At 35.2% G+C, this 13,986-nt stretch overlaps 1 protein-coding gene across 1 annotated transcript; it reads right to left on the bottom strand.

Moving 5' to 3' along the window:
• Nucleotides 1-3,693: 3,693 nt before the first annotated feature.
• Nucleotides 3,694-8,316, bottom strand: LOC138309257 (serine protease inhibitor Cvsi-2-like). Its single transcript, XM_069250413.1, has 3 exons — nucleotides 8,183-8,316; nucleotides 7,191-7,325; nucleotides 3,694-3,867 (listed from the first exon to the last, which is right to left on the bottom strand). The coding sequence occupies exons 1-3, from the start codon at nucleotides 8,223-8,225 to the stop codon at nucleotides 3,728-3,730; spliced, it is 318 nt and encodes a 105-aa protein (XP_069106514.1). The 5' UTR covers nucleotides 8,226-8,316; the 3' UTR covers nucleotides 3,694-3,727.
• Nucleotides 8,317-13,986: the final 5,670 nt, after the last annotated feature.

Genomic DNA, 13,986 nt, shown 5'->3' with positions numbered 1-13,986 from the left:
GGCGTGAAATGTCTGGCGAAATTTTAATATTATAGGATGCGCATGCAAAGGACAAAAAAACGTAGAAAATAATGCTGGAAGTAGATATTAGCAATTGAAAAGCGAGTGATATATGTTTAACGTTCGTTAATGCCCCTTGGATCGCGAATCTCTCTCTTGATCGACGCTTGGTTTGAGTCCACTAGGAACAGTGCTCAATTGCAATCACCTGCATGTCTTTCCAACTATGGCTGGGTAAGCTGAAATGTCTGGCAACCGGATAGACAGATTTGTTCTGTTTGATAGACCAGCGGTGATTGTTGATTCTGACGTTGAGTGGACCGCCTATTTCCCCAACGTATTGCATTGTGCATTTCCTACACGAGAGGATGTAGATGACATTGCTGGATTTGCACGTCAGGTTCTGTCGGATGTTGTATGCTTGTTGTTGATAGCACATATAGATAAATAGATACATTAAATCCATTTGTACCGGCCCTCGGATAGAGAGAATTGCAGAAACAGAACTATAATCTTCGGAAATGTATCTATTTTCTGTTTCGTCTTCGTAATGATTTCAGAATGGAGACTACTTTATTTTACTGGCTCGCTTATCACTTTCTAACACCTATCATCTAGTCTGCACTATCGGAACGACCTTACCGTCTGAAGTACTAATAGGATGTTACGAATTTATATACATATATATTTATTCAAGAATAAACAATAAAAGGGTCGTCGATGCGGCCTTCGACCTGAAGTTTTGGTGGGTTCTTTTATGCAAAGTGGAAATAAAGGCTGGTATATATATATAATAGCTCACTCCCATTCTTTGTGGCAGTATTTTGATATTTCAAAATTGCTATTAGCTTACGCTTTGTAGAAATCTCTTAGAAATTTTTACTTAATTTTACTTAGATTAATAGACATCACAATCAACCTTATCAACCTTATCAATAAAATATCTTTTTTATGGAATATAAATTATATTCTCATTGATAAAAATTCCTGATATAATAACCAATGAAGACAAAACATCCGAGTATTACCGAAGGATTATAGGTCCAATGAATGTCCCTGCAGGTTCATAGAATGCAACGATTTATCAAACATATTAAAGGAAATCGGTTACTTTGGCATGTTGACACTACAATCCTTGTATACTGACGTCATTTTTTATATTCGTCAAATACGACGTAACATTGAATTTGACCTTTTCATCTTGAAAAATACTCATCTTGCAGATATCTCAATGCATATATCCGAGAATTTCCAGTTACGCCACGCTCCTCGCTCCCCCAGATAACGATTTGACCGCATTCCATTACTAATAAAGATGGCGACTGCTGAAGCCAATACCGGGCAAAATCCTAGCTGTTATCTCATTGGCCAATAAATCCATACTCATTTACATATCGGAACCATGAATTATTTCTACATGTGAATGTTTGGTAAAGTTCAACTCAAAAGGGAAATGCTGGATTGCTATTAATGTCGAATAGGTCCAAGTTTGTTATTGTTCTTGATCAATACGATTAAACCAATACAAATGTGGGAATATAGGTCACTCGCCTTATATATGATGTTAATTATTTTAGTGTGTGTGCCATAATTGCTGTGGTCCCTTCCCTTGTTTTTATCTGTTTGATATGACACCGGTAGGGTAGGGCTATGTATATAAACATTCCACGTGCGTTTCCGATTGTGTATTGTGATAGCGGCTTTCGTTTGTATCCTTGAGCAGTCTAGGTTAACTTGGTGTTTACCCTCGAGACTACAGGATATCGGTGAGTTGCCGGATGAGGTTCCGCGCTCACTGCGCATATGCTATAGATTAGACCAATCAGAATGGGTGTGCGACATCGCAAATGGGACCATGGGAAGGGGGTTATAACACGGGCTGCACAGCTAAAATGGACGACTTTCATGGCCGGATAACCGGCCAACACCGAGGGGGAGACACCTCCCCTACCAGGCGCTGACAACAGTTGCTACACAGTGCTGATAACAGCACACGTACCTATGTTCGTACTTGCGTTAGGACACTTAGGGTGTTAAACGTAGATTTGGGAGTGGGGCTGTTGTGGAGTTAGCTGGGAGGAGGAAGGGGTGTTGGTCATCAGCTAGGCTCTCGGTAGGAACTTGAGGGGGCTAGTGTTATCGTTAGGTACTCTCTGTAAATACTTCTGTTCTCTATTATTACTTTGTTATTGTTTACCTGTATATTATCTATTACTTAGTATAATAAATGCCCATTTAACCTTATACAATGTGTTTATTGCCATGTAATTAAATTGCTCCGCTACATCCTTATGAACTTGATATTGAGCTGTCTGTAATCAGCTCACCGTGTGTGCGTGGCTCTACTCTCGGGATTCGTCTGCTGACCGGTGTCGTGGGGATTGTAAAGTGTGCGTGGCTCTACTCTCGGGATTCGTCTGCTGACCGGTGTCGTGGGGATTGTAAATCAAAACTATACGATCACACCTTTTGGGAACTGACGTCCCCTCGACGCTGGTCCCGGGAGTGGGGACGCGCTATTACACAAGTATCATAATACAATGAACAAACGGGGACAACTTCTCGCTTAAATCGGCAGCTTCCGGGCAAAGGTCACAATCTTACCAGGTATAAGACATGGAACCTTTTTCGTTAATAAAAGGATTCTTAAATTCAAAAATGAAAATTATATTGCAAAAAAAATGTAGTTGGATGTAGTATATGTAATACCTTAAGATACTTGGTAGGATAGGCCATGTTTCGTATATTTCCATATAGAGCCATCGGTCAGAATGAAGTCATGAATAGAAAATCAATGCATCATCAGAGGAATATCTCCCTTATCCAACGTTCTACTTATTGTGTATACTACTGTAAAGCAACTTACTTCGCAAACACTTAATTTCGAAGTTTCGTGGACACAACTTTTTCCAGTCGATTTATCTTTGTGATGGATAACTTTTTGGCTCTCCTTTCCTTGTGTTAGAAGCATTTTTGCAACGATTTATTATGAGAAATGTATTCACAATACGTCTGTTTACCGTACACCAGTTTGTGGAAACGGGATTATTAGGTCATATATTAAGCAAAGTACATCCGCGATACCCCTAGAGATGCTACCACTGCCGTTATATTAGTATGTGGTAATTAAATACATTGTCCTATTGTGTGAGGTGGTGGGACGAATGTGTTTGGTACATGTGTGTTTTGGGAGACTGTGGATTCTCTCACCATTCCCAGATTTGTCCCTGGTTTTTGCCAGGAAAGATTTCTCTACCAACCACTGCAATGTGATAGATGGAGACACTAAGGTTTAAAAACTGAAGTTCCCACAATAACATGACGTCATATTGGTTTTATGTAATTTTTGAAGCAACTGTTAAAATGTCCTTATTCAGCGACCATCTTGGACGCCATTTTGATTAGTTCAAACTACTTAAGGTAGAGATTGGGTTTTATTGATTTAACGTCCCATATGTTATATGTAAGAAAACAAAAATTATTAGAAAGTTTTGGGTTTTACCTGTAGCGTCTAGACTATTAAGTTAATACAAGTCTTCCCACTCCGTAATGCTGAACGTTTAACACAGGAGCAAAAACTACCACAAACTATGATATATCTCGGCGAATGAACAATACCTAAAGCCATCATACGGTAGGACATCCCATAATAACATCATTACTGTCATAATAGACACAACAAGTACACGAGCATCGGGGCACCCTGATTTAATAGATTAAGGCTAATTTAGAAACATTTACAGAGATTATCCAGACAATGCCATTCCTTTGCTGGACCGTGATGTGGCGCCCTCTTGTGGGCAGGTCCGTGGTGTTCGTGTTCACAATTGCCAGAAACAGCTTCACAGTCGGATTTCATCTGGCAGGCTGTTCACAAAGAAAAAATACACAAGACGATTAAAACAAATTTGGTTCCATGGAGGCATATTCCTGCCAAGACTTAATGTTTAGCGAGATAATGATCTTGCCAACATTATCACAAGTCGATTTGCCGTGCTAATTAAGTCGAATTTTAGTGATAGATATGTCGACTTGTCCATTTATAGATTCGTGCATAACTAAATACTGTACCTCTGTAGAATCGAATAGAACCTATATTTTTTTCAAAAATCCTGGTGTCATGTGAATGGTGCTTTGATTAACGACTACAGAGAGTTTAACAAAACCTTCCTCTCTGTACATCATGCCTTAAAGATATTTAATAGAATGGTAGATTATTTGAAGCGCAAGTGCTCGATGATGACAACTTGTGAACACTACAATTGTCGTGATAATTGATTAGTTTATTTTGTTTGTTTTGTTAAATATCCTTATTTTTCCATTGGCTCAAAAAAGCAATTTATGTGATCAGAATTCTCCTATTATTCCCATTGGTGTTGTAATATGTTTGACGTGTATTGTGACGTCGTTCTGAACAACGTCATGACACATATGACGTATTGTTTTGTGTGTGCTTGCATGTTATCTGAATGAAAAACCTTTATTGCTAAATAGAGGATCTGTCATGAGTTTTCCTTCATATTCGATTTATGATACGAGTTTAGAATTTTTCATTTTTTGCTCACCAAAAGCTCGCAAAAAATGACAAAATCGAAACGAGTACCATAAATCTAATATGAAGGGAAACAAATGATAGATTATATTTATCAAATGACTAATAATTGCCTTTGTTTTTCCCTTTTGATTTTTTTAACAGATGATCAATCAATCGATTAGTTGAGATTCGGACCGTATCACTAGAACACAAAAGTCAGTTAAGTACCAATGCGCCGTAATAACTAGTGGGAAAAATAGCCAGTTGATTTAAAGCTTTAATCTAGTTTTGTTATGCACTTCATTATCAAACCATTATATGATTTATAACTTAAGCAACGAATTGAATACAAAGACAAGTGTTGAAATCTATCACTTTTGTAGTATATATCAGAGAGCACAATATAACAAGCGGCATTTATATTGTGACGTTTTCATCATGTCACAGATTGACATTTGTTGCGAAAATACATGTCGTTATGCAGGACTGCAAGACGCCATTTTTACACCGCTTTGGACTTTTACTGTTTGATTTAGGAGATATGAAAGATGTTTTTATCGATTATCAAGTTTGATACTGATTTCGTTACCGCTATGAATCTAAAGAATAGTGTGGTGTCGTCGTTCAATTCAGCATTTAGTAGTAACATATCGAGTAAAAAAGAAGATCGTTTCCCAAGCGTAGAAATACGTACCATTCATCAGAATGAACCAATCACAATGCAGATAGGTTATATTACACATGTGTAATACATCATATTTAAGAAATGGCTTTATTTAATGAGAAAGCACGAAAGTCATATGATAATTTTAGTTATGGTCTTAAAATGTTGAATATCCAAAAGATGGAACATATTGATTAAAATTTTGGAAGGTTACTGATGATTTCATGTTTATTTCCATGGACTTGGTTTTTTTTTACCGCGAATGACTTCAGCGTTTTATGACGTCGGAGGCACTTTGACGTCAGAAGAAGAGGGTTCACTGACGGGTTCAGCGGAGAATTTGATTTTGTAATAGCGATAATAGTGTACATTACATGTTGACTTAAAAATAACAGAAAACAAATGGCAAATATAAATTAATTAAAACGCGTTAATGCGCGGTTTCAAATTGTCTGCAATCCTGGGAGAATTCTAGAAACATAAATTCCTCAAGAAGGTGAATTAATCATAATGCCCCTTACTCAATTTGTCTCCAATCCTGGGAGAATTATAGAACCAAAAATTCCCGAAGAAGGCGAATTAATCATAATGCCCGTTACTCAATTTGTCTGTAGTACTGGGAGAATTATAGAACTATTAATATCCCAAGAAGGCGAATTAATCATAATGCCCGTTACTCAATTTGTCTGTAGTACTGGGAGAATTATAGAACCAAAAATTCCCGAAGAAGGCGAATTAATCATAAGGCCCGCTACCCAATTTGTCTCCAATCCTGGGAGAATTATAGAACCATAAATATCCCAAGAAGGCGAATTAATCATAATGCCCGTTACTCAATTTGTCTGCAGTCCTGGGAGAATTATAGGACCATAAATTCCCCAAGAAGGCGATTTAATGCTTAATTAACAGTAAGTGCCAGGCTTGGGAGGAGTCCGAAGGAGTAAGAAAGGACCAAAAGCCTTGTACTGATAAAAGCCGGAATACCAAGGGGAAATAACCAATGAAAAGTCTTCCTTAGTTCGGCCCAGAACTGATAATGATAGTTGAGTTCTATTAAATGATTCGTCAAAACACTGGTATCCATGATAATTTCGTTAAACAATTTGTCTTTGCGATAACGTATATTAAACTATTCAAAAAAAGATTTGATATAAAAATAAGCATCTTACGGTCGGCCAACTAATAATCGCATGCGATGAATTTTTGCGTATTTCGTGAACGGTGATAAAAGATAGCGACAATAAGTCATCGCTAAAACATTTTAAATCCAAGTAAAGTAGAACATAATATGTCTAAAGATAGCCCGAGACACTCTGGCCCTAACACTAGACTTAGGTATACATTATGACGGATATATATCTAGTGTAGGGCCAAAGCGCACTTGTACATGAAAAGGTGGAAAAAAATGAAAGCGTCACTTACCTTAGTCTTTTCAACGAACGAATAATTTATAATCCATTTTACCACGTTTGCATGGTTTTTTTTTTTTTTTTTTTTTTTTTTTTTTGTCAAAGCAGTAGTTTTCTTTCATTTTACTCCTCGTTGTCACCATTTTCTAGTATGGGTAGATAAATTATCCATTCATTGAAAAGACCAAGGCAAGTGAAACTCCTCGGTGGCAAGTCTGAATCGCAGATGACCTGGCCCGATAACAAACTGTGTTTGCTAGTTCCTCATTTTCATGTTGCAGATTGTTCTTGCCATACACCAGACATCTATCTGTCTTATTGTCTAAGTCTGGAGTGTCAGGGCCTGAGTATCTCTGGCTAGTCTGGAGAGTGAACAAAATCCCTAAACACAATCGTGAAATCATGAAAACGCGAAAACAATTAGCAGCAAAATTTAGTTTGGTTACAGTATATATAACTTCACTTATCTGTATTAAATGAGAGTGGTGTAAGTTTATGTTTAAAAGTAAATAATCAAATACATGTATGAAAATAGTATCCACTCCATCAAGAAAATAACAAATGTATTGTTCTTATTACTTACGAACATTTGGGTCCACTGCGCACGTGCATTCGTCATGCGCACAGATAAGGATGGTGTTGTTGGCAGGGCATGCAGTTAGTGTACATACGACGTTAACATCGTCATCTTTGTGGCATTGCTCACTTAATACATATGCTGTAGGATAAACATTTAACTTACATGAAAGAACCAGCCCGTTAACAATTGAAATGACTCATACATAAAGGATACGGCTTAGTCAAATTATTTATGAATCGAATCAAATTATAGAATAGTTGCTTCTACAGGTCAAACATTTTGTGACTTTCTCTAAATAAGAAACATTAAAAATTAGTTACAAACTCCGCTTATGCTCGGTTTCTCTCTAGGTATGCAATGTTAAAGTCTAGGTACATCACTACTTCATATGTGTTTTCTCTTTTTCATTTTTTGAAAAGCGATGAAGGGCTTGAAACGATGTTTGTCTATTAAAATTCTAAATGAATAAATGTAATGGTTCATAAAGTATGCAATCTGGTCAAATGATGATTAATAAGAGATGTAAAATTTTTATCAACGATTGTCCTATTTAGCATGTTTGGGCAGATTGTTTTGATGAATATGTACACGGAGATTACATGCTCTTCAGGCCTTTTTAAAATCATATACAGAACCAGTGGTGCTGTTTTAGAAGGGAAAAAATAGTAATACTTCGAGTTGAAAAAAATGGATCGTGGGCAATTTTTGTTGAATTTATATTACACAGACGGTTTTCAATGCAATGTCATATGAATCCGTTATATTGTAGTTCTATTGTCATATTCAGTGAAATGACGACGTTATTTTTTCTACAATGAAACAAGTGATGTTCGAAATGCTAAACTGTACAACTGAAAAATTATTATAATAACTTGAAATTAGCAATAACTAATTATACAAAATGTGTTTATCTCTTCAATAAAGCTCGTGGTAAAATAGATGATATTAAAATTAAAATTCTGAAAATGAATTAAGTTAAGATTTGTGATATTTACCAACAAACGCAACAATGCAGGCAGTGAACACTAAGAACTTCATGATGTCGTGTAGAGAGTGGTCTGTAGTGAAGCGGTAGATATGACCAGTACTTTATCTATAACCTCGGCTCCGGTCAGCACTTTATATATTACCGACTATTATGTAACACATTGTCACTGATATAGGACAATGCGTGGACAGCGGACACGTCCAATGACTGTACTACCTGTTTCTTAAATCGTATTTTTGTTTTTCTGAATTGTTTTAGTCTGCTTGTTGCACGGAAATATTTTGTTGTCATTTTTTAACTGGAATCCATTAGGGAAAAAATCCATTTAAAAGGTCAATATTTAATAATCCACTTAGTTTTGCATCCGATTTAATGTCGCTATTGCTGTGGTTAGTGGGAATCGCAAAGTACCAAAGACCAAGAATTTGGAAAACGAACATGCAAAGCTTTAAATCGAAGTAAGACACGGACTCATAGTACTTCACTGAAAGCTCGAACTTTACACGTAGATAAGGTTAATTACAGAAATACTAATTGCATACCGGTTGACAAAACTAATATAAATTGAATATAGATTAATAATGTGTAAACAAATGGTGAAATTGTTCACACTGATAATAGTGTAAAGACGCCAGGAAAAAGATCACAACCGAGAAATTTCGGTCGCAAAATATATACCGCTCGGCCAGAGAGAACTTCTCTTTAACTCGATCGGTTGAGCGTCAGACTAGTACAAATCCAGAGGTTTGATCTCTGACAGAAACAATGTTTAAATGTATTAAAAATCACCCTGTTACAACTATCAAGGTCATCTTCACGTTGATTTCAATTCGTGTATTACATGTATATGCAAATCAGACGACTAGAATTTTATTTTTACGAATGTTTATCTCTATGTCATTTGGTCTATGAACTGCACTTCCTTAACAGCCCGAACGTTTCTCATGGCGTTATGATTATTTCTTATCTGTTTTCATACTAAATCCAACTCTCTGATTGGCAGATTCTTTTTCTTCATAAACTACGAAGAAAAATCCTAGAATGGCGCGAAAATGCGACGGAATCATGACGTCACAATAGAAATGTCAACAATGCGTATGGCTTTAGAAAAAGAAATCCACTGGAAAATCACGCGTATTTTATGTTATCAACTAGCCTGAAAAATTAATTATTGATGTAACTTCTTTAACTTCATAGGGTTATGAAATAAATTTTGTTTACAAACTTTTGTGAGAATCCGCTACGCGGATACACACAGTTTGCAAACAAATTTTTTTTCATACCTCTATGAAGTTAAAGATAGTAACATCAATGCTTATAAGTTAAAGATAGTAACATCAATGCTTATAATTAATTTTTCAGGCTAGTTGATAACATAAAATACGTGTGATTTTCCAGTGGATTTCTTTTTCAAGCGTTGTACAATACACGTTTTTGTCAAATTCTGTTTTGTTTTTAGTTGATTTCTTCTACGCTGCGTTGGCCCGTATAATATGCTTGTCAATATTCTAACGTTGGTTTGGAGTAATTTACATTCCTTCTTCATAGCAACCGACTGATGTTCTACCTGGACATCGTAAGTCGACCTTTTGGTGTACACTCTTAAACATGTAGTAAAATCCTATCAAATGTCAATGTTTGAAAGAATATCAGTCATTTTACAGAAATACTCACATTTTTGTTGACCGCACAAAGTCTGAGAAACGAGAAAATGTCTTTTAACTGATATGAACCAACTGAAGACGCTCAAAGCATTAAATATTATTTATGTTTATCAATTATAGGGGAGAGGGTATTAGTGGCAAAGAAAAGGAGGTTACCTGCTTAGCGTTTAATGCCACCGGTGTCCCATCGGACTGCCGAGTGTTATCAAGAAGGAATGTTAATTACTACAAAGCAACGTTAGAAAAGTGACAGGCGTGTACGGTCCAACGCAGCGTTGACGAAATATGACGAAAAAGTATATTGTACAACATTTGACAAAAAACTGCTTTTGTGGTTGCTGACAACGTTTTTGTGTGAAACTACTGTCAAAATTATGTGTATATTGACAAGGCATCCCCTGCGAGATGGTATTTATGACATCATGAATATTCATGAATGATTCATGAACTTTCAAGAATATTAGAGGATTGTGGTTCATGAAAAACAGTTCATGAATATTCGTCAAATGAATCCATGAAACATTGATGGATTTTCATGATCAATGTGTCCAAGAATTATTCATGAAGTTTTATGCATGACTAATATTTATTCAAATTTATTTAAAATGAATGAAAATTATTAATTTAGTTTTAATGAATATCAGTTATGCATAAAGCTTCATGAATGATTCTTGACATGCTATTCTATTCATTTTCATTAACTTCAATGAATACCTATTCACTGATGTCACCTAACCAGATGAGTCACATAACTTCTATATATATTTCCCGCCAAAATAGTCACGATCCACGATTATGCATAGATATTGGTTTGTTAGATTTTGTCAGATGTTATTGAATTGAATTATTCATATAAACAATTATGCTTTACAACTATAGGTTTATTTTGAACAATTGACTTAGAAACTTTTATGAAATTGATTGCTACATATCCCTGACAACAGATTTTGTTAGCACTCATCTATGGCAGCATGAAACTGTTGGTGATTTCATGTTCATTGATTACAATAGAATTGCAATTGGTTTGATATAAAATTTCAATCCTGGACCCCCAGTAGAGTTCATGAAATCCAGATGCCGTTGGCTCCCACTTGCACTCCTTACACTTCATAAACACGACTCAAGTTCATGAAAACTCATTTATTGTTCCAGTTCGTGAATTTTCATGAATATTCAGGAATTTTTGTGCATACTGCTGCGAGTAACTCATGACATATCACGAATAAACGATCATGGTCGTTCATGATGGTTTTAAGTTCATGAATATCTTTAAATTATTCATGAACTTTTTATGACTTTTCATGAATGAGTTGTTCATGAATTTTCATGATTTCATGCATGAAAGGATTCATGAATATTCATGATTTTTCCCCCTAAATTTTTCATGAATGGTATGAAAATATTCATGAATAATTGAAGCATTTTTATTCATGACTAACTCATAAGGATTCAATAAAATGCTACATATAAAAATTTTGTTATTTCATCTCTGCTCATCTCGAACTTTTTTAAGATGAAGACAAATCCTTACATATTTGTATATTCAATATTACATCTAAGACGTGTACAGAAAAGTTTCAGAATCTATTTTTTCTCCCGAGAGGCTGTTAAATTGCCAATATCGCTACGTTAAGAATCTTTAATAATACATCATGTGACCTATAGTCTTACTCTGTCGAGCGATAGGTATCATCTTACCTCGATCTTTATTAGGCGATTTTATAACAACACATCACACCTAAAGTTACCTTGTCAACAGCATTTATCTTTTTTTTGTCTTTGAAACCAAACATCAAATAGATAAAACAAACGGCATTATTCATATACAGGTAATCACTATCTAAAGGTTTAAAAGGATCATAATTTTTGCGTTCCTTTTGCGGGTTCGAGAGAGTTGTACTTAATTATTACAGCATCCTCAATGAAACACGTGTGGATTTGTCCAGTATGACGGCACCCATATTAATGATACGCTCCGAATACAAAAAAAAAAACTAATTATCTTACATCAAACAGCAAAATAAATATAAAGCAATGCTTAAAAGGTTTCAAAATGCATTGAAATACATAATAAATCTTGAACGAATTTAATATAAATCTATTGCGTCTTATTTTCAACAAAATAGTGTATTTGTATGAGAAATATAATACATCAAGTCGCCCATCTTGACTCTATCTGGTACGCTCCAAGAAAGGAACCACTTGTACCGGTTCGGTTAGGCTGGAACATCAAGTGTCATTACAGATACTGCAGATTACATGTACGAACCCACAAATGGAACGCACGGTAAAAAGGCTTTGTTTCTTGTATGTAATCAACATTTAATTAGCATCTTCATTATTTTCATTTTCATATTTTCATATTTAATTTTCATATTCATGAATATATTAATTCTCGATCAAGGGTTGATACATACAATATGTATATTTAAAGTTCGTAATCATTTTTATATATTTATTTGAATTCGCATTAAAGATCCCATGCTGAATTACGCGAACATTTGTATCTAGCCAATGTTCAGTTAAGTCAAACCTGTTTATAAAAACCAGAAAAAAATGTCTATATAAACCAAATGTTAAATTGTATAGAAACGGTCCATTTGGAACCGCGAGTAAGTGTTCTTATTCAGAAGATGGCCTTGATAAAGAGGTTGGTCGCTAAGGCAGGTCTGACCGTATTATAATTCTAATTAGAATTAACAAATCAGTGGTCAGTCTACAATGTTTAATATGACACTAAGGTAAGGGAAAGTATACCACTATCTTTCAAAACAAAGTTATCTTCGTGCACGACAATACAGATATATCTGAAATTTAGGTTAGTTCTAATCTGTGTCACGATTTCTAGATAAGCAGTCTGTATTTGGCTGAACTATTATCTCAGCATTCAGAACTACGAATCACATTATGCCATTATCTATGATAACAATTATCCGTGCCTTGAAAATGCTGCAAATGACTTTTATCTTAACATGCTTTCCTTATTTAAATTGTTACGTGAAAGAATTATATATCATCTAACCGTTTCACCGCGTGACGTTTTTATATAACGTATAGAATTAGCCTGTTATTCTAATGAATATGCCACCATATGTCTAGCAAAGTTGTTAAATTACTTAAGCATTGGTGTTACTATTTTTTTTTTAATTTCATAGGGATATGAAAGAAATTTTCTTTGCAAACAGTGAAGCCTCAGAAGAGCGCAGCTACATGTAAAAGATTATAACATCATAACTTTATATTGTCTATATTTTTCTATGAGATTAACAATAAAATATTTCACTGACATGCAAATACTATCGATAGTTAGAAAGAATTCAAAACAATCCAAATGGAATAGTTCAATATACACGTACTTCAATCTTGTTTTTATCAGACCAAGAAAACTTGGCAACATGCCATGCTATCAAAAATACGCGCGAATCTGTGCCGTCATCTTTGACGTCAGGTTTTGTGACGTCACTGCTGACGGTGTCGTGCGCTTGAGAACATACACAGTACATATTGGACAACTACATTTATTGCGTTGTTCTTGTACATGTGTAAATTAAAACTACTTACAGTAATCTTAAAGCGTATACTGATAACACATTTAGTCTAGTACAGAAATTTCAAATCTCGTCGTGCTGATAACGAGAATTAAAACATGGCTGCCTACATGGAGGCGCGAGACTTTTCCCGCGGGACACAATTTCAAAGTCCAAGGGGTACTGGAGTGTATTGGAATCTATATGCTCACACACGTGTCATGGTCGTGCTGATAACGAGAATTAAAACATGGCTGCCTGCATGGAGGCGCGAGACTTTCCCCGCGGGACACGATTTCAAAGTCCAAGGGGTACTGGAATTATTGGATTCTATATGTATAATGGGATAAAAACCAAAGGAGAGAACGCGTATAGAATTAGCCTGTTATTCTATTGAATATGCCACCATATGTCTAGCAAAGTTGTTAAATTACTTAAGCATTGGTGTTACAATTTTTTTAATTTCATAGGGATATGAAAGAAATTTTATTTGCAAACAGTGAATCCGCGTAGCGGATTCTCACAAAAGTTTGGAAACAAAATTTATTTCATAACCCTATGAAGTTAAAAAATGGTTACCTCAATGATTATAATTAATTTTTCAGACTACTAAAAACGTT

This window comes from Argopecten irradians, chromosome 15 (genome assembly GCF_041381155.1).
Source record: "Argopecten irradians isolate NY chromosome 15, Ai_NY, whole genome shotgun sequence".
NCBI classification, from domain to species: domain Eukaryota; kingdom Metazoa; phylum Mollusca; class Bivalvia; order Pectinida; family Pectinidae; genus Argopecten; species Argopecten irradians.
Note: the sequence above shows the minus strand (reverse complement) of the source record. Positions and strands in the feature narration are given on the sequence as shown.

Excerpts from the sequence above, each read along its gene's own strand:
- LOC138309257 (XM_069250413.1), bottom strand. The coding sequence starts at position 8,225 with ATGAAGTTCTTAGTGTTCACTGCCTGCATTGTTGCGTTTGTTG. Across the intron at positions 7,326-8,182 it reads CTGCATTGTTGCGTTTGTTG|CATATGTATTAAGTGAGCAA; the intron begins GTAAATATCACA and ends TTTATCCTACAG. Across the intron at positions 3,868-7,190 it reads CGCAGTGGACCCAAATGTTC|CCTGCCAGATGAAATCCGAC; the intron begins GTAAGTAATAAG and ends CTTTGTGAACAG.